This window comes from Biomphalaria glabrata, chromosome 9 (genome assembly GCF_947242115.1).
Source record: "Biomphalaria glabrata chromosome 9, xgBioGlab47.1, whole genome shotgun sequence".
Lineage (NCBI taxonomy): Eukaryota > Metazoa > Mollusca > Gastropoda > Planorbidae > Biomphalaria > Biomphalaria glabrata.
In genome coordinates, this window is record NC_074719.1 from 18,132,813 (window position 1) to 18,153,786 (window position 20,974).

Here is a 20,974-nt window from a genome sequence, read left to right on the forward strand (position 1 = left end):
GTTTTTTGTACACTAATATTCATCGAGAGTGTGTATTTGATTATCATTCTTAACGAATGAAATAATCTTATAATTATGTTTGCCTTAGGTATGGTTTCTGTGTTTTGAATAGCAAGCTTTATTTTCTTGAATAAGTGATGGTGTATTAACAAGGTAAAATGTATGCCATGAAATACGAATAAAGTTGAATGTCACCTGTATTGATTGTAAAATGTGATTTTGTCTTATTTTTTGTTTTTTATGCATTTGGCATTTAGCATTAATTAAACGATCTATTATATCATTCAATGGGTTTTTATCGGGGGAAAAGCCGCTATAAGGTTTGTGTAAAATGTCCGTCTGTCCACCCGTCCATCAGTCCGTCTGTCACACTCAAATGTCAAAAATTAGAAGAAAAATGAAAAAAAAAATTCTCCATGCGTTGTGGCTTGCAAAGTTTAGATGCAACGGCTACTTTTTGTTTTCTACAAGCAAACCGTTTTGTTTTAAAAATTAATTATGTAAGCGATTTTTTTCATAAAAAATACACTACTAAAACAATACAGAAATGTAAAGGAGAGTTTGAATTTAATTTTGAGTTTTTGGCACATCGGCACAATGTAGGCCATGTCGTGCCGTAGTCCTTCAAGGATTACTCTGCCTTTATATCAACTATATATTAACAAAGAAAGATAACTTTTGTTGTATTTTTGTATCCCTTATCCAGCTTTTTCTGGTAAACTAGCTACTAAAGTTAAAAGAAAACATTTAATTTTGTTTGTTTATGAGGGCTAAGAATCCATTTTGTATGTAAATCTTATGCAACATTTTTAAAGTTGACCTTTTATGCAGCAACTTCGAGCAGTAGCGTATTACCAAGTTGTTAGTATAATAACATTTTAAATAATCAGATATTATATAGAGTCTGCATCGGAAGTTAAATATTGTACGTTTTATGTGTCTGTCACGTTTATATCGCAAAAGGGGAAAAAAATCCAACACATGACACGACTTAGTTACACTGAAAAATGTCTTTTTAACACATGAGATATTTTGCGACGCTTTAGCAAGAAAATTAAATGTAGCGTAAGCTAGAAGTGTGATTTTAAACATTATATAGTTAAAATGTTTTTTCAGAAAATATCAGGAATAACCAATTTTCGATAATGAGTTTTTACGCTTTTTAGCAAGAAAATAAATTTTTATATACATTAGAAGAACGAATTTAATCATTTGGCGTTAGTAGAATTTTCTTAAAAGTTTGGAACAATCTTTCCTTGATAATTTATTAAATTTTAGCGACGATTGGTAAGAAAATTAAAGTAATATAGGTCAATTTATTTTTCAAAACAAAACAGTCTTTTACCGATTAAACCAGCCCCAATCAAAGAGCACACATTGTGAGTCTGTTTCTTTTACTTTGTGATGAGGCTCATTACGGACTTAAATCCACATTTTAGACAGTCTGCCATAGGATGCACTGGCCTTGGCGATACGCAGGTCGATTTCATTATCGATCTTTCCGTTTCTGGAGAGTGTGCTGCCAAGATACGTGAGTCTGTCCACTGCATTTATATCCTGTCCATTTATCTTGATGCTTGGATCCGAGTAGGCTTTCCCTGGAGCAGGTAAATATAAGACTTCAGTCTTTTTTTTGTGTTAATGGTAAGGCCAAAGTCTGAGCATGCTCTTGAGAAGTCACTGACGATGCCTTGCATATCATTTTCAGAGCAGTCATTTATGGCACAGTCGTAATATTACATATTCTTGATGCAGGTACTTTAAACATTCCTAGAGATTTCACAAATCTAATGAAACATCTCTGTCCCACTTCTTGCTCCCGTCAAGGGACGTATGCAGACTAACTTTTAAATAATTCCAATGTTTCAACTCGTATTTGCAATCTTTAATTGTTTTTCAGTGTGAAAATAAACCATGTGGCGTGCCGGATGAAACTTCTCGGCGGGCCGAATTAGTCTGTAGTTTGCACATCACTGAACTAGCTTCTGTCTCCTTGTCATATAATGTTTATTTGGACATGAACTTCCCTCCATAACTTGATCCGGCCCGTAAATTCGAGTATCACTCCCCCCTCCCCTTTTACCAACTCTCCGCCTTAACAAATATTCTTGTTTACACTATCTGACTAAACAATCTCAGTTATTTTGATCTATTTTGTTCGTAGACTCTGTGATTTTTTTGGGCTGATCGTTTCTTTTTTCTTTTTTTAATAAACATTAATTTTTGTAATCTGTTCCATCTAATTGGCACGACAGCTTTATAACGCTACCCCTCCCAACCTTATATACTTTTTACCCGTACTGTGGATTACCGATATCATTTTTTTCCCACAACCTTTTTTTTCCCCACCCTACACCAGGGCTAGGCAATCTTTTTGTATCGAGGGCCGCATTAAGAAACAAATTGGGAATGGGGGGGCCGCATATAAATACAATTATGTATCTACAACTTTGAAAAATACGCTAGCTAACTGTCAATAATATCTTTTAATTCAATATTTATACCGTATTATACATTCACTATTCATTTTTCAACCTCCCAATTGAGAAATCACAACCAATTTTACTATTTAAAAACAAAAAATTGCTATTGCCTTTTTACATCACAACATTTCACAACAAATGTATTGTTGTACATACTGTGAAGTATATAATTGTTAACGCTCGTGCGTTATATTCCAGAACAGTGAAACTACTTAATAGTTGTTATCTGTGTGGCTGCTGTCAAATTACAGTCAGTCAGCAACAACCTGTGATTACACTTGCTTAGTTTCCACAAGACAATACTTGTTCACATATGTATTTGTACCCAAATAATGTGAAAGTTTATCAGCAAATTTTTTAAAGAGTGGAAACTACACTTCTGGCATTTATAAAGCTCCCGCGGAAGAGATGAATGGAACTTTTCTTTCAGGTCATAATTTGCTTGGAGTTATATCCTCTGGAGCTGAATCAGCTTTTGCGCTAAATGGTGATGGCTGATGGTATTGAAAGCTGGTTATTGACGTTTTGATATTTGCTTATAGCAATCCACAATTAGGGAACCTAAATAAATCCGCAGGTGGCCCGCGGGTCGTAATTTGCCCACCCCTGCCCTACACCTTAGGAAATAGTTCTAAATACAATATCTAGAGTGTTGTATCATTCATTTCGATGACAAATTATATCTCCATTGGCCAAGCTATTGTTTACAGTCTTTGTATTACCAATAATCAATATAATAATTGTTGGCTTATGTGCACAAAATCATTGTTTTCTGTGAGCTTGTTCTCGTGTATCTTGTATCTTTACAAATAAACTAATGCATTGAAAAAATATAGGCCGACAGATACATATAAAAAACGCAAAAAGACTAATTCACCTCGATAAATGAGTCAAATCTCTCAGTCAAACGTTGACTCAATAATATTGAAAAATATATGACTGAGTTTTCTCAATCCATAGCAGAACACAATAAATCTGGTAGAGTTTCATTCTTGATTACAATCTAGAATACCACACCATGGGCATAGCCAGGTTTTTTCTTGAAGGGGAATGGTTTGGGGTATATATATATACATACACATATATACATATGCACATACATACGCCTTACTTTCTACTTTATAGTATAGATTTCAACTAAGCTATAAAGAAATATTCCATTGTAATAAAATTTTATAGACATATATTTGAAGCCAATGTTCTGATCGGGAACAGCAATATTTAAATGAGTATTTTACTAATTAATGTAATTAATAAATGAAAAAAAAATAATTTTCCAATTGTGACCTTAGGTGCTTTTTTTGTTTGCCAATTCGCGAATCGATTAATTAGGCTAGAGTTATCAATGAAAAAGACCTCCCTCAACTGAAGTTTTGTATAAAAAGTGATGTGTATTTTTGTGAAAAAAAAAATGCTTGCATATTTAATTTTTAAAAATGAAACGGTTCAGAAAACAAAAAAAAGTAGCCATTCACCAGAACTTTGCAGGATCTAAAATATCATGAAATCGGATTCTCAATTTCTTTTATAGTTTCTACGATCTAAATGAGATGAACGGGCGAACGGACAGACAGACAACACAATTCTAATACTGTTTTGCCCCTTTCGGGGACGCCTATGAATGGTTTGAGTGCTGGTGCAAGTCCCACAAAAGACCGCGGAGTTCAATTGTACTAAACTACATTTAGTATTTGATAAAGCCTCTAGTTCTATTAGTTTGAAAGTAACAACTGATTGATTCTGTATATTCAGTTGTATAAGTAATTGGTAACTTTTTTATTTATTAATTTTTATAATGATTTTGTTATGTCATCAAATCTTTACAGTAGCAGAAAGGTCTCAGGAAAGGGTTAGTGTCCATAACGCAGTGTGGGTCGTTGCCGTATCTGTTGGTCCTGCTAATGTCTTTCTTGTCCAAAGTGATTACGTTTTTCACCAAGTCGTGGGTGACTGTAGCTTCAAACCTCCCTCCACCAGGCCTGGTTTCCAAGGTAACCTGGCGAAAGTCAAAAGAGAAGACGATTTTTACTTTCAATGGGTGTGACTGGCTATACGGCTCTTCGTGCAAAGGCCCGGTGGGCACTACTAATATAATCTAACACATTTTCCGAAATAACGAAATTCAGTGCTACTAGTAGGCTTCATCCTTTTAGGGACTACACGCGTAGCGATAAAAAACCAACATAAGGTCTATATTTCTTTTAAAGATATAGTGTTCACTGTCGGAATGTGTACCGCTATCGATATATTATCAAACTTAACAAATGATTTTTAGGACAGGTAGACCTAAAATGGATGTCCATCAAATGATATACAATTTCTGGGCCAGATGGTACAGAAATGCCCTGGCCGATATCAACACCCAGCCCGCCCCTGATTCTAACACTTGAAATTCACAAAATTCAGTCACTTGGTGTTTGCCTGCTTCCTAAGCTAATGGGTTTACTATGTTAGACTTCTGTCAGTCTAGTTGAGCCGCTAGTGAGTTTCTCTTATGTATTGTGTCTGTTACGAATCTCACTATCCAGTCTCTCTGCAAACTGCACCATACACTACCAACTTAAAGAACTTGACAACTCAGGGCTCCAAAGTAACGTAACACTTTAATAGTTGAATAAATAACAGCCAATACTGTACAACTGGCAGCACGTAACACAAGACCGTACAAATATCTCTTCGATAACACCGTTCCGCCGTATCAACTCTTGCACTGGCCTCTCCGTCTCGTTCCGGGCTTTCACTGGGTTCAACAGTTCAGGACTGACTTCACACACTAGGCTCGTTGTGTCGGACTCGATCACAGACCAAGATCAAGACGCCGTTCGTCTCAACTGTACTTGATAGTACTCCGCACTGAACCGTCGTATCTTTTCTAGTAAAACTGTTAAGTACCAGATGACTCAGCCTCTCTCGGTTGAAGGATTTGTTTCTTGAATTTTGGAAACGTTCGTGCGTGACTATTTACATGGACGAGAGCGGCAATACCCAATGAAGTCATGAAATAACTTAAAAGTGTCGAATTTTTTAAAGAACTTTTAAGTCAAAATAAGTTTTACCATAATGAAACATTTTGAAACCTATATAACGATCGACCTCAAGTTTTTCCCAATGTGACCAATGAGATGAGATCTTTTACGAATGTAGGTACAGATCCATTGAAATTTTAAAGAAAATCGTTTAAGCTGTTTTCGACTGCTTTTGTGGATGAAGTGACTAAAGATGAAATGACCGTGAACCGTATATATATATACATGAATTGATCGAATTAGGGTATTAAATATTAAATTAAAATCTTGTGCATCAAGTATATTGACGTTTGCCTATTGAGACTTAAAGTTTCACATGCGAGACTGGTCTCTTTATATTCTCCATTCTGAGACCTTCACGTTGTTCAAGTCACTCAAACTTTATTTCCAGGTTTCACTGAACAGCCCACCGATCACTATTACCGTTACTTCACTCTGGCCATAGAGCAGTACTACTACAACCTGACTTCCTTCTGTTTGGGTTCGAAACCTCGCCACACAATCTTTCTGGAGTACATGAAGGAGCTGTTCTACATTTACCCCAAGAAGAGGAAGTGGTTCTTTCTGTTTCACTCGGAGATGTCACACAGAGACAACAACTTCCTCTCACAGGTAACAGGCAAGGGAGGGGAGATCTCATTACACCGCAGGGCCGGATTTAAGGGAGAGCAGGAGGGGCTACACCCCCAAAGCCTCCACAAGACATGGGCCTCCATACAAGAGTTACAAATATATCGGCATTTCGATGGGGCACAACTTTTACGTTTTTAGTTCTCATTTTTTACGCTACAACGTTCAATCTTACATCGGGTGGCCACAATGTCGTGATGAATAAGTGCCTGCTTGTAATTCTAGCATGCTCTTAAAATGTAAATACCGATAGAGCTCCGCAATTAAGGCAGTGCGTATAGACTCTTGCACAAACTCAAACATATCCACTTTTTTTAATAACTAAAATATACATATTAAATATTTGTAATACAAAAAGAAAAGTGAGATTAAATATAGAAAAACTCAATTTCTTTCTTTTAAAATACATCATTCTTTTAGCTATAAGTATTTTTATTCATTAGTGGATCTTTAATAAAGCTTTCGAAAGTGTGTAAGGGCGTCCACATAATTAAATCCGGCCCTGTTACAACGCATCGTGTAATCAGAACATATTGATTTAAGAATCTACGCAGATTTGTTTTCATTTCTATGTCGAATGTAACTCTCAATGACTGCTCTGACAGATGGACGAGGACCTCTATGAACATTTAAAGGGACTGCACTCAGAGAAACAACTGGACCAAGCCATACTTATCTTTCTTGCTGACCACGGGGCACGCTTCAGTACAGTGAGGGCCACTGCTCAGGGCAAACAAGAAGAACGACTGCCATATTTCGGTATCAGGTTTGTGTCACATTTCATGGGTCACATTTCATGTGTCACATTCACTGGCGGATCCAGGGGGGGGGCGGTAGGGGCGATCGCCCCCCCCCCCACTCGGCCGACCCCCCCCCCGAAGGGGGGGGGGGGCGGACGAACTTTAGTATAGGATTCACACAATTTGTATACGAATTAATTACTTATGTTAAAAATATATACTAATTATTTATATTTCAACCTATTTTTAGATTATTTCGCCCCCCCCTCTAGTATGTTGGCCGATTTGGTGGGGTCGGGAGGGGGCGATGGTATCAATCCCGCCCCCCTTACACTTTCGAGTGGGGGGGGCGGTCCAATTTATTGGTAGAAATCACAGCCTGCTAACAAAATCAATTAAATATCTATATCCTTGTAACTTGTTATTGATATTTTAACCGATCTTTATATTATGTCGTTTCCTGTTTGCCCATTGGTGGGGGGTTGGGGGACGAATACCTCTTCTGCCCTTCCCACCTAAATCCTTTCAGTGGGGGGGGGGGCGGTCCGTTTTTATGGAGAAATCATAGTTTGTGAACAAAATTAGTTGAATTAATATATACATTTTATATTATGTCGCTCCCTTTCTGGTATTTTGGTCGATTCGGTGGGGTGAGGGGGGGCGATTGCATGTACTGCCCTCCCCACTCTACCCCTCTGAGTGCTGGGGGGGGGGCGGTCCTATTTTTGTGGAGAATGATAGTTTGTGAATAAAATTAGTTGAATATCTATATATAAACTACGTATTGATATGTCGTACCACACTCTAATCTCAAATTGTATCATTAGTAAATTTAAATGAAAAAGGGTTGTACCAGGTGGGAGGGGCGATACATGCAATCTCATTTCCCCCATCGGACAAATCAATACTTTTTCTTTTTGTATTATAGTTAAGAAATTACAAAATTAAAAAAATCTGTCACTAATATAATTTATATATACTATAAATTAAATTCTTATATCGAGTCGCCCCATACCTATTCTTTAATGCCAAATGCAATTTTTAGCAGAAATTAGTAAAGGAGCGAGGATTAATCGTTTTCACTCTACCGCCATTCCCATTTCCAGACAGTGTTTTTGTAATTTCACATGAAGTTATAATAAGTATTTTAAGAAAGACTTTGCATTGGAAAAGTTAGAATTCAAACGAAATTTTTCAGTATAAGAGTCATGATTGAGATGAGTTCTAAACTCAAATAACATTTTCATAGTCACCTTTTCCCAACCTTTACTCAATCTGATATTTTTCTAGCTAAATAAATTTGGGACTATTACTCAAAATTTATGCTAGAGCTTTCTTGAATACTATTTATCGAATTTTTTTTTTCGGCGGCGATCCTCAAAGCAATAATCTAAATACGTGGGGTATTCTATCTTTTCAAGGAACAAATCGGTTTTATTTGCAATGTATTAAGGGCCTATAAATTCAAATTAGAATATTTTTCAAGTGCAACATTATTCGAAAGGTCCTTTTTTAATAGTATGAATAATGAGCTTCAGGTCAGGAGAATGCGTTTCTGCAGTGAAGAATGCAAGAAAACGCTTTTGGCGTCGGGGCTTCGCCCCGAACTTCATTTACGGGTAATGAGTTGTAGATGTCAGGAGAATGCATTTCTGCAGAGAATAATGCAAGAAAACGCTTTTGGCGTCGGGGCTTCGCCCCGAACTTCATTTACGGTTAATGAGTTGTAGATGTCAGGAGAATGCGTTTCTGCAGAGAATAATGCAAGAAAACGCTTTTGGCGTCGAAGCTTCGCCCCGAACTTCATTTACGGGTAATGAGTTGTAGATGTCAGGAGAATGCGTTTCTGCAGAGAATAATGCAAGAAAACGCTTTTGGCGTCGGGGCTTCGCCCCGAACTTCATTTACGGGTAATGAGTTGTAGATGTCAGGAGAATGCGTTTCTGTAGTGAAGAATGCAAGAAAACGCTTTTGGCGTCGGGGCTTCGCCCCGAACTCCATTTATGAGTAATGAGTTGTAGATGTCAGGAGAATGCGTTTCTGCAGAGAAGAATGCAAGAAAACGCTTTTGGCGTCGGGGCTTCGCCCCGAACTTCATTTACGGGTAATGAGTTGTAGATGTCAGGAGAATGCGTTTCTGCAGTGAAGAATGCAAGAAAACGCTTTTGGCGTCGGGGCTTCGCCCCGAACTCCATTTATGAGTAATGAGTTGTAGATGTCAGGAGAATGCGTTTCTGCAGAGAAGAATGCAAGAAAACGCTTTTGGCGTCGGGGCTTCGCCCCGAACTTCATTTACGGGTAATGAGTTGTAGATGTCAGGAGAATGCGTTTCTGCAGAGAAGAATGCAAGAAAACGCTTTTGGCGTCGGGGCTTCGCCCCGAACTTCATTTACGGGTAATGAGTTGTAGATGTCATGAGAATGCGTTTCTGCAGTGAAAAAAGCAAGAAAACGCTTATGGCTTCGCCCCGAACTTCAACAGAGAACCTTATAGCGCTGCCCCAGTTGTTTTGTTTTTCGCCGAAGGTTGAGAAATGCTGCTTTTTTTATTCTCATATTTATATATATATATATATATATATATATATATATATATATATATATATATATATATATATATATATATATACATATATGTGTGTGTGTGTGTGCGTGCGTGTGTGTGTGTGTGTGCTTGCGCGCGCGCGCTGTATGCACGTTTATGCGTAGGGTTAAGGTTTACTGGGCGTTAGGGTTAGGGTTTGGAAAAAAATCGCCCCCCCCACTCCAAAGTTCTGGATCCGCTAGTGGTCACATTTCATGTGTCACATTTCATGTGTCACATTTCATGGGTCACATTTCATGGGTCACATTTCATGGGTCACATTTCATGGGGTAAAATATGAACTAGTGGCAACAATAACAATGTATACCTACTTCCAAATGACTTCCCTTACATTTTTTTCCCTTTCAGATCTTTCAATCTATAGGGCAGATGATGTTAAGGTCGTCTGTTTCTGTGGCCAACAGCAACGAGCAGGGTGTCATGTTGTCAGCACAACGACCAACCGCCTTTACTTTCTCCCAATTTAAGTCAGATACCTATTAAACTTCCGTAGACTCAGGGGCGCCCTAAAAAAAAATAAAAATTAAAATCCCAGTCTTAACCAAGATTCAAACCCTGGACGCGAGGTTCAGAAGCCAAGCGCTAAACCACTCAGCCACCGCGTTCCCTTTCCCTCACATACATACATCATATTCATAGGTTTTGTCTTTTTTTTTTTTTTTTCACGGTTTTTTTCTTGTAAAAATTAAAAATGTATTTTTAGCGGCTCCTGGAAGGTCCCATACATTTGCTATTATACTAGAGTTGTGTTTCGTATTTCACATCTTTTTCAATGCAGTTTTTGTTTTTAGATTTCCAGAATGGTTTCACCAAAAGTATCCCAATATCGTCGAAAACGTGAAAACTAACAGCCAGAGACTGGTCACCCCTTTCGATGTACATGAGACACTCCATGAAATTTTACATTTTACAGGAACAGAGAAAGCCAATATTAGCAAGAGGGGTGTCAGCCTGTTTAAACTTATACCAGACGAAAGAAACTGTGATTGGTAGGTGTATGCTTGCGAGCATATAGTTAAGTAACCTTGACATTTAGGCCAGTAAAATTTTTAATTAAGAAGTCAGTTGCCTTTTAAATAATTTGTTTATTAATACGAAGGTATTGTATTTACGAATGAAATGCCACTATCATTGCTAAATTTTATTAGCAGTGGCGTAGCAAAGATTGTGCGGTATGTGCGGACCACATTAAGCATTAAATACTTTAAGTATGCCTCTAAATATACACTAGCCTTAAGCTTCTGGTAAATAATTATAAAATCTGTTTTTTTAGGGCTCATATAGATCCTCACTGGTGTGCTTGCATGGAGTGGACCAAGATAGGTCTAGATGACCCTATTCTGAAAAGAGTCACCAAAAAAATCATCTCCACTTTCAACAATTTTACCAAGCCTTTCAGAAAAGAATGCGCCATTCTGGAAATCATTAACGTCACGTCGGCTGTGATGCTGAAGGTCAAGGACGCTGTGCTGAGATTTCGAGACACAAGTGACGGCGGAAGAGGGCGCTTTGGTAAAATGGATGACAAGACGGAACATTCGAAAATACTTTATCAGGTAGCTTTGTTTTAATCCTCTTAATGTTCGCCTTCGTGACACTGAGTTTCTTACTGCAAAAAACTATTGCCATCCTTCATGAAATGCATCATTGTGCATCTTTGTCATTTTACAATTAAGTAAATGGAGAATCTATTTGTCTCTTTCTGTTGATTAGCGACAATTCACTTTAAAGGTTAGAATTATGGATATTGTTTAATCTCTATTTTGGAGGGCCACTCCTTTGGAGGCCTCGGGGACAGTAGCCCCACAAAAAGGCCCACATGCCTTATCCGAAATCAGTTCCTTTATGACCTATAATTCAATGTATATGGTACATCTTTTTCAGGTTGTTCTAACAACCAAACCTGGTGATGGAGTGTTTGAAGTGACAGTAACACATCAGTTGAAAGAGAACAAACTGGAGGTGAACAAGAAAGACATCAGTAGAACCAACAAATACGGGAATGCCAGTCACTGTGTGGTCAACAAGGAACCTTTTCTTAGACCTTATTGCTATTGTAAAGATGTCATGAAAACATAAGAACATTTTTACAAATCAAATAATTTTTTTTTTACTAATTAAAGAACATTGAAAGGTTTTTGGAAAATGCTAAATTTATACAGACGGACAATTATTACATTTGTTTGGAACGAAAAGATTGACAATTTCTAGAAATAACCTATTAAAAAAAAGTTTTTTTTTGTTTAACATTACAAGTTTAACATTAAATCTATATTCCTTTACTAGTCTTAAAAGCAAACCAGAATTGAAATCCTTTGATAAATTTAGTGTTCTATTCACGCTGCGCAAAAATGAATGTGTAATTGATTGGGCTTTTGTTGTTGTTTTTTGTACACTAATATTCATCGAGAGTGTGTATTTGATTATCATTCTTAACGAATGAAATAATCTTATAATTATGTTTGCCTTAGGTATGGTTTCTGTGTTTTGAATAGCAAGCTTTATTTTCTTGAATAAGTGATGGTGTATTAACAAGGTAAAATGTGTGCCATGAAATACGAATAAAGTTGAATGTCACCTGTATTGATTGTAAAATGTGATTTTGTCTTATTTTTTGTTTTTTATGCATTTGGCATTTAGCATTAATTAAACGATCTATTATGTCATTCAATGGGTTTTTATCGGGGGAAAAGCCGCTATAAGGTTTGTGTAAAATGTCCGTCTGTCCACCCGTCCATCAGTCCGTCTGTCACACTCAAATGTCAAAAATTAGAAGAAAAATGAAAAAAAAAATTCTCCATGCGTTGTGGCTTGCAAAGTTTAGATGCAACGGCTACTTTTTGTTTTCTACAAGCAAACCGTTTTGTTTTAAAAATTAATTATGTAAGCGATTTTTTTCATAAAAAATACACTACTAAAACAATACAGAAATGTAAAGGAGAGTTTGAATTTAATTTTGAGTTTTTGGCACATCGGCACAATGTAGGCCATGTCGTGCCGTAGTCCTTCAAGGATTACTCTGCCTTTATATCAACTATATATTAACAAAGAAAGATAACTTTTGTTGTATTTTTGTATCCCTTATCCAGCTTTTTCTGGTAAACTAGCTACTAAAGTTAAAAGAAAACATTTAATTTTGTTTGTTTATGAGGGCTAAGAATCCATTTTGTATGTAAATCTTATGCAACATTTTTAAAGTTGACCTTTTATGCAGCAACTTCGAGCAGTAGCGTATTACCAAGTTGTTAGTATAATAACATTTTAAATAATCAGATATTATATAGAGTCTGCGTCGGAAGTTAAATATTGTACGTTTTATCTGTCTGTCACGTTTATATCGCAAAAGGGGAAAAAAATCCACCACATGACACGACTTAGTTACACTGAAAAATGTCTTTTTAACACATGAGATATTTTGCGACGCTTTAGCAAGAAAATTAAATGTAGCGTAAGCTAGAAGTGTGATTTTAAACATTATATAGTTAAAATGTTTTTTCAGAAAATATCAGGAATAACCAATTTTCGATAATGAGTTTTTACGCTTTTTAGCAAGAAAATAAATTTTTATATACATTAGAAGAACGAATTTAATCATTTGGCGTTAGTAGAATTTTCTTAAAAGTTTGGAACAATCTTTCCTTGATAATTTATTAAATTTTAGCGACGATTGGTAAGAAAATTAAAGTAATATAGGTCAATTTATTTTTCAAAACAAAACAGTCTTTTACCGATTAAACCAGCCCCAATCAAAGAGCACACATTGTGAGTCTGTTTCTTTTACTTTGTGATGAGGCTCATTACGGACTTAAATCCACATTTTAGACAGTCTGCCATAGGATGCACTGGCCTTGGCGATACGCAGGTCGATTTCATTATCGATCTTTCCGTTTCTGGAGAGTGTGCTGCCAAGATACGTGAGTCTGTCCACTGCATTTATATCCTGTCCATTTATCTTGATGCTTGGATCCGAGTAGGCTTTCCCTGGAGCAGGTAAATATAAGACTTCAGTCTTTTTTTTGTGTTAATGGTAAGGCCAAAGTCTGAGCATGCTCTTGAGAAGTCACTGACGATGCCTTGGATATCATTTTCAGAGCAGTCATTTATGGCACAGTCGTAATATTACATATTCTTGATGCAGGTACTTTAAACATTCCTAGAGATTTCACAAATCTAATGAAACATCTCTGTCCCACTTCTTGCTCCCGTCAAGGGACGTATGCAGACTAACTTTTAAATAATTCCAATGTTTCAACTCGTATTTGCAATCTTTAATTGTTTTTCAGTGTGAAAATAAACCATGTGGCGTGCCGGATGAAACTTCTCGGCGGGCCGAATTAGTCTGTAGTTTGCACATCACTGAACTAGCTTCTGTCTCCTTGTCATATAATGTTTATTTGGACATGAACTTCCCTCCATAACTTGATCCGGCCCGTAAATTCGAGTATCACTCCCCCCTCCCCTTTTACCAACTCTCCGCCTTAACAAATATTCTTGTTTACACTATCTGACTAAACAATCTCAGTTATTTTGATCTATTTTGTTCGTAGACTCTGTGATTTTTTTGGGCTGATCGTTTCTTTTTTCTTTTTTTAATAAACATTAATTTTTGTAATCTGTTCCATCTAATTGGCACGACAGCTTTATAACGCTACCCCTCCCAACCTTATATACTTTTTACCCGTACTGTGGATTACCGATATCATTTTTTCCCACAACCTTTTTTTTCCCCACCCTACACCAGGGCTAGGCAATCTTTTTGTATCGAGGGCCGCATTAAGAAACAAATTGGGAATGGGGGGGCCGCATATAAATACAATTATGTATCTACAACTTTGAAAAATACGCTAGCTAACTGTCAATAATATCTTTTAATTCAATATTTATACCGTATTATACATTCACTATTCATTTTTCAACCTCCCAATTGAGAAATCACAACCAATTTTACTATTTAAAAACAAAAAATTGCTATTGTCTTTTTACATCACAACATTTCACAACAAATGTATTGTTGTACATACTGTGAAGTATATAATTGTTAACGCTCGTGCGTTATATTCCAGAACAGTGAAACTACTTAATAGTTGTTATCTGTGTGGCTGCTGTCAAATTACAGTCAGTCAGCAACAACCTGTGATTACACTTGCTTAGTTTCCACAAGACAATACTTGTTCACATATGTATTTGTACCCAAATAATGTGAAAGTTTATCAGCAAATTTTTTAAAGAGTGGAAACTACACTTCTGGCATTTATAAAGCTCCCGCGGAAGAGATGAATGGAACTTTTCTTTCAGGTCATAATTTGCTTGGAGTTATATCCTCTGGAGCTGAATCAGCTTTTGCGCTAAATGGTGATGGCTGATGGTATTGAAAGCTGGTTATTGACGTTTTGATATTTGCTTATAGCAATCCACAATTAGGGAACCTAAATAAATCCGCAGGTGGCCCGCGGGTCGTAATTTGCCCACCCCTGCCCTACACCTTAGGAAATAGTTCTAAATACAATATCTAGAGTGTTGTATCATTCATTTCGATGACAAATTATATCTCCATTGGCCAAGCTATTGTTTACAGTCTTTGTATTACCAATAATCAATATAATAATTGTTGGCTTATGTGCACAAAATCATTGTTTTCTGTGAGCTTGTTCTCGTGTATCTTGTATCTTTACAAATAAACTAATGCATTGAAAAAATATAGGCCGACAGATACATATAAAAAACGCAAAAAGACTAATTCACCTCGATAAATGAGTCAAATCTCTCAGTCAAACGTTGACTCAATAATATTGAAAAATATATGACTGAGTTTTCTCAATCCATAGCAGAACACAATAAATCTGGTAGAGTTTCATTCTTGATTACAATCTAGAATACCACACCATGGGCATAGCCAGGTTTTTTCTTGAAGGGGAATGGTTTGGGGTATATATATACATACACATATATACATATGCACATACATACGCCTTACTTTCTACTTTATAGTATAGATTTCAACTAAGCTATAAAGAAATATTCCATTGTAATAAAATTTTATAGACATATATTTGAAGCCAATGTTCTGATCGGGAACAGCAATATTTAAATGAGTATTTTACTAATTAATGTAATTAATAAATGAAAAAAAAAAAATTTTCCAATTGTGACCTTAGGTGCTTTTTTTGTTTGCCAATTCGCGAATCGATTAATTAGGCTAGAGTTATCAATGAAAAAGACCTCCCTCAACTGAAGTTTTGTATAAAAAGTGATGTGTATTTTTGTGAAAAAAAAAATGCTTGCATATTTAATTTTTAAAAATGAAACGGTTCAGAAAACAAAAAAAAGTAGCCATTCACCAGAACTTTGCAGGATCTAAAATATCATGAAATCGGATTCTCAATTTCTTTTATAGTTTCTACGATCTAAATGAGATGAACGGGCGAACGGACAGACAGACAACACAATTCTAATACTGTTTTGCCCCTTTCGGGGACGCCTATGAATGGTTTGAGTGCTGGTGCAAGTCCCACGAAAGACCGCGGAGTTCAATTGTACTAAACTACATTTAGTATTTGATAAAGCCTCTAGTTCTATTAGTTTGAAAGTAACAACTGATTGATTCTGTATATTCAGTTGTATAAGTAATTGGTAACTTTTTTATTTATTAATTTTTATAATGATTTTGTTATGTCATCAAATCTTTACAGTAGCAGAAAGGTCTCAGGAAAGGGTTAGTGTCCATAACGCAGTGTGGGTCGTTGCCGTATCTGTTGGTCCTGCTAATGTCTTTCTTGTCCAAAGTGATTACGTTTTTCACCAAGTCGTGGGTGACTGTAGCTTCAAACCTCCCTCCACCAGGCCTGGTTTCCAAGGTAACCTGGCGAAAGTCAAAAGAGAAGACGATTTTTACTTTCAATGGGTGTGACTGGCTATACGGCTCTTCGTGCAAAGGCCCGGTGGGCACTACTAATATAATCTAACACATTTTCCGAAATAACGAAATTCAGTGCTACTAGTAGGCTTCATCCTTTTAGGGACTACACGCGTAGCGATAAAAAACCAACATAAGGTCTATATTTCTTTTAAAGATATAGTGTTCACTGTCGGAATGTGTACCGCTATCGATATATTATCAAACTTAACAAATGATTTTTAGGACAGGTAGACCTAAAATGGATGTCCATCAAATGATATACAATTTCTGGGCCAGATGGTACAGAAATGCCCTGGCCGATATCAACACCCAGCCCGCCCCTGATTCTAACACTTGAAATTCACAAAATTCAGTCACTTGGTGTTTGCCTGCTTCCTAAGCTAATGGGTTTACTATGTTAGACTTCTGTCAGTCTAGTTGAGCCGCTAGTGAGTTTCTCTTATGTATTGTGTCTGTTACGAATCTCACTATCCAGTCTCTCTGCAAACTGCACCATACACTACCAACTTAAAGAACTTGACAACTCAGGGCTCCAAAGTAACGTAACACTTTAATAGTTGAATAAATAACAGCCAATACTGTACAACTGGCAGCACGTAACACAAGACCGTACAAATATCTCTTCGATAACACCGTTCCGCCGTATCAACTCTTGCACTGGCCTCTCCGTCTCGTTCCGGGCTTTCACTGGGTTCAACAGTTCAGGACTGACTTCACACACTAGGCTCGTTTTGTCGGACTCGATCACAGACCAAGATCAAGACGCCGTTCGTCTCAACTGTACTTGATAGTACTCCGCACTGAACCGTCGTATCTTTTCTAGTAAAACTGTTAAGTACCAGATGACTCAGCCTCTCTCGGTTGAAGGATTTGTTTCTTGAATTTTGGAAACGTTCGTGCGTGACTATTTACATGGACGAGAGCGGCAATACCCAATGAAGTCATGAAATAACTTAAAAGTGTCGAATTTTTTAAAGAACTTTTAAGTCAAAATAAGTTTTACCATAATGAAACATTTTGAAACCTATATAACGATCGACCTCAAGTTTTTCCCAATGTGACCAATGAGATGAGATCTTTTACGAATGTAGGTACAGATCCATTGAAATTTTAAAGAAAATCGTTTAAGCTGTTTTCGACTGCTTTTGTGGATGAAGTGACTAAAGATGAAATGACCGTGAACCGTATATATATATACATGAATTGATCGAATTAGGGTATTAAATATTAAATTAAAATCTTGTGCATCAAGTATATTGACGTTTGCCTATTGAGACTTAAAGTTTCACATGCGAGACTGGTCTCTTTATATTCTCCATTCTGAGACCTTCACGTTGTTCAAGTCACTCAAACTTTATTTCCAGGTTTCACTGAACAGCCCACCGATCACTATTACCGTTACTTCACTCTGGCCATAGAGCAGTACTACTACAACCTGACTTCCTTCTGTTTGGGTTCGAAACCTCGCCACACAATCTTTCTGGAGTACATGAAGGAGCTGTTCTACATTTACCCCAAGAAGAGGAAGTGGTTCTTTCTGTTTCACTCGGAGATGTCACACAGAGACAACAACTTCCTCTCACAGGTAACAGGCAAGGGAGGGGAGATCTCATTACACCGCAGGGCCGGATTTAAGGGAGAGCAGGAGGGGCTACACCCCCAAAGCCTCCACAAGACATGGGCCTCCATACAAGAGTTACAAATATATCGGCATTTCGATGGGGCACAACTTTTACGTTTTTAGTTCTCATTTTTTACGCTACAACGTTCAATCTTACATCGGGTGGCCACAATGTCGTGATGAATAAGTGCCTGCTTGTAATTCTAGCATGCTCTTAAAATGTAAATACCGATAGAGCTCCGCAATTAAGGCAGTGCGTATAGACTCTTGCACAAACTCAAACATATCCACTTTTTTTAATAACTAAAATATACATATTAAATATTTGTAATACAAAAAGAAAAGTGAGATTAAATATAGAAAAACTCAATTTCTTTCTTTTAAAATACATCATTCTTTTAGCTATAAGTATTTTTATTCATTAGTGGATCTTTAATAAAGCTTTCGAAAGTGTGTAAGGGCGTCCACATAATTAAATCCGGCCCTGTTACAACGCATCGTGTAATCAGAACATATTGATTTAAGAATCTACGCAGATTTGTTTTCATTTCTATGTCGAATGTAACTCTCAATGACTGCTCTGACAGATGGACGAGGACCTCTATGAACATTTAAAGGGACTGCACTCAGAGAAACAACTGGACCAAGCCATACTTATCTTTCTTGCTGACCACGGGGCACGCTTCAGTACAGTGAGGGCCACTGCTCAGGGCAAACAAGAAGAACGACTGCCATATTTCGGTATCAGGTTTGTGTCACATTTCATGGGTCACATTTCATGTGTCACATTTCATGTGTCACATTTCATGGGTCACATTTCATGGGTCACATTTCATGGGGTAAAATATGAACTAGTGGCAACAATAACAATGTATACCTACTTCCAAATGACTTCCCTTACATTTTTTTCCCTTTCAGATCTTTCAATCTATAGGGCAGATGATGTTAAGGTCGTCTGTTTCTGTGGCCAACAGCAACGAGCAGGGTGTCATGTTGTCAGCACAACGACCAACCGCCTTTACTTTCTCCCAATTTAAGTCAGATACCTATTAAACTTCCGTAGACTCAGGGGCGCCCTAAAAAAAAATAAAAATTAAAATCCCAGTCTTAACCAAGATTCAAACCCTGGACGCGAGGTTCAGAAGCCAAGCGCTAAACCACTCAGCCACCGCGTTCCCCTTCCCTCACATACATACATCATATTCATAGGTTTTGTCTTTTTTTTTTTTTTTTTGCAGTTTTTTTTCTTGTAAAAATTAAAAATGTATTTTTAGCGGCTCCTGGAAGGTCCCATACATTTGCTATTATACTAGAGTTGTGTTTCGTATTTCACATCTTTTTCAATGCAGTTTTTGTTTTTAGATTTCCAGAATGGTTTCACCAAAAGTATCCCAATATCGTCGAAAACGTGAAAACTAACAGCCAGAGACTGGTCACCCCTTTCGATGTACATGAGACACTCCATGAAATTTTACATTTTACAGGAACAGAGAAAGCCAATATTAGCAAGAGGGGTGTCAGCCTGTTTAAACTTATACCAGACGAAAGAAACTGTGATTGGTAGGTGTATGCTTGCGAGCATATAGTTAAGTAACCTTGACATTTAGGCCAGTAAAATTTTTAATTAAGAAGTCAGTTGCCTTTTAAATAATTTGTTTATTAATACGAAGGTATTGTATTTACGAATGAAATGCCACTATCATTGCTAAATTTTATTAGCAGTGGCGTAGCAAAGATTGTGCGGTATGTGCGGACCACATTAAGCATTAAATACTTTAAGTATGCCTCTAAATATACACTAGCCTTAAGCTTCTGGTAAATAATTATAAAATCTGTTTTTTTAGGGCTCATATAGATCCTCACTGGTGTGCTTGCATGGAGTGGACCAAGATAGGTCTAGATGACCCTATTCTGAAAAGAGTCACCAAAAAAATCATCTCCACTTTCAACAATTTTACCAAGCCTTTCAGAAAAGAATGCGCCATTCTGGAAATCATTAACGTCACGTCGGCTGTGATGCTGAAGGTCAAGGACGCTGTGCTGAGATTTCGAGACACAAGTGACGGCGGAAGAGGGCGCTTTGGTAAAATGGATGACAAGACGGAACATTCGAAAATACTTTATCAGGTAGCTTTGTTTTAATCCTCTTAATGTTCGCCTTCGTGACACTGAGTTTCTTACTGCAAAAAACTATTGCCATCCTTCATGAAATGCATCATTGTGCATCTTTGTCATTTTACAATTAAGTAAATGGAGAATCTATTTGTCTCTTTCTGTTGATTAGCGACAATTCACTTTAAAGGTTAGAATTATGGATATTGTTTAATCTCTATTTTGGAGGGCCACTCCTTTGGAGGCCTCGGGGACAGTAGCCCCACAAAAAGGCCCACATGCCTTATCCGAAATCAGTTCCTTTATGACCTATAATTCAATGTATATGGTACATCTTTTTCAGGTTGTTCTAACAACCAAACCTGGTGATGGAGTGTTTGAAGTGACAGTAACACATCAGTTGAAAGAGAACAAACTGGAGGTGAACAAGAAAGACATCAGTAGAACCAACAAATACGGGAATGCCAGTCACTGTGTGGTCAACAAGGAACCTTTTCTTAGACCTTATTGCTATTGTAAAGATGTCATGAAAACATAAGAACATTTTTACAAATCAAATAATTTTTTTTTTACTAATTAAAGAACATTGAAAGGTTTTTGGAAAATGCTAAATTTATACAGACGGACAATTATTACATTTGTTTGGAACGAAAAGATTGACAATTTCTAGAAATAACCTATTAAAAAAAAGTTTTTTTTTGTTTAACATTACAAGTTTAACATTAAATCTATATTCCTTTACTAGTCTTAAAAGCAAACCAGAATTGAAATCCTTTGATAAATTTAGTGTTCTATTCACGCTGCGCAAAAATGAATGTGTAATTGATTGGGCTTTTGTTGTT

At 36.8% G+C, this 20,974-nt stretch overlaps 2 protein-coding genes across 2 annotated transcripts; both read left to right on the top strand.

Moving 5' to 3' along the window:
* Positions 1–4,823: 4,823 nt before the first annotated feature.
* Positions 4,824–11,866, top strand: LOC129928194 (uncharacterized). The gene is made up of 6 exons (XM_056041262.1): positions 4,824–4,932; positions 5,901–6,121; positions 6,745–6,925; positions 10,187–10,472; positions 10,757–11,039; positions 11,368–11,866. Exons 1-6 carry the CDS (start codon positions 4,824–4,826, stop codon positions 11,560–11,562), a joined length of 1,275 nt encoding a protein of 424 aa, XP_055897237.1. The 3' UTR covers positions 11,563–11,866.
* A 5,900-nt stretch (positions 11,867–17,766) lies between these two features.
* Positions 17,767–20,974, top strand: LOC129928032 (uncharacterized). Its single transcript, XM_056039950.1, has 5 exons — positions 17,767–17,984; positions 18,608–18,768; positions 19,383–19,580; positions 19,865–20,147; positions 20,476–20,974. Exons 1-5 carry the CDS (start codon positions 17,889–17,891, stop codon positions 20,668–20,670), a joined length of 933 nt encoding a protein of 310 aa, XP_055895925.1. The 5' UTR covers positions 17,767–17,888; the 3' UTR covers positions 20,671–20,974.

Coding starts and splice junctions, on each gene's coding strand:
- LOC129928194 (XM_056041262.1), top strand. CDS start 4,824: ATGCCCTGGCCGATATCAACACCCAGCCCGCCCCTGATTCTAACACTT. Junction 6,122..6,744: donor ACAACAACTTCCTCTCACAG/GTAACAGGCAAG, acceptor CTGCTCTGACAG/ATGGACGAGGACCTCTATGA. Junction 11,040..11,367: donor ATTCGAAAATACTTTATCAG/GTAGCTTTGTTT, acceptor CATCTTTTTCAG/GTTGTTCTAACAACCAAACC.
- LOC129928032 (XM_056039950.1), top strand. CDS start 17,889: ATGAAGGAGCTGTTCTACATTTACCCCAAGAAGAGGAAGTGGTTCTTT. Junction 18,769..19,382: donor CTGCCATATTTCGGTATCAG/GTTTGTGTCACA, acceptor TTTTGTTTTTAG/ATTTCCAGAATGGTTTCACC. Junction 20,148..20,475: donor ATTCGAAAATACTTTATCAG/GTAGCTTTGTTT, acceptor CATCTTTTTCAG/GTTGTTCTAACAACCAAACC.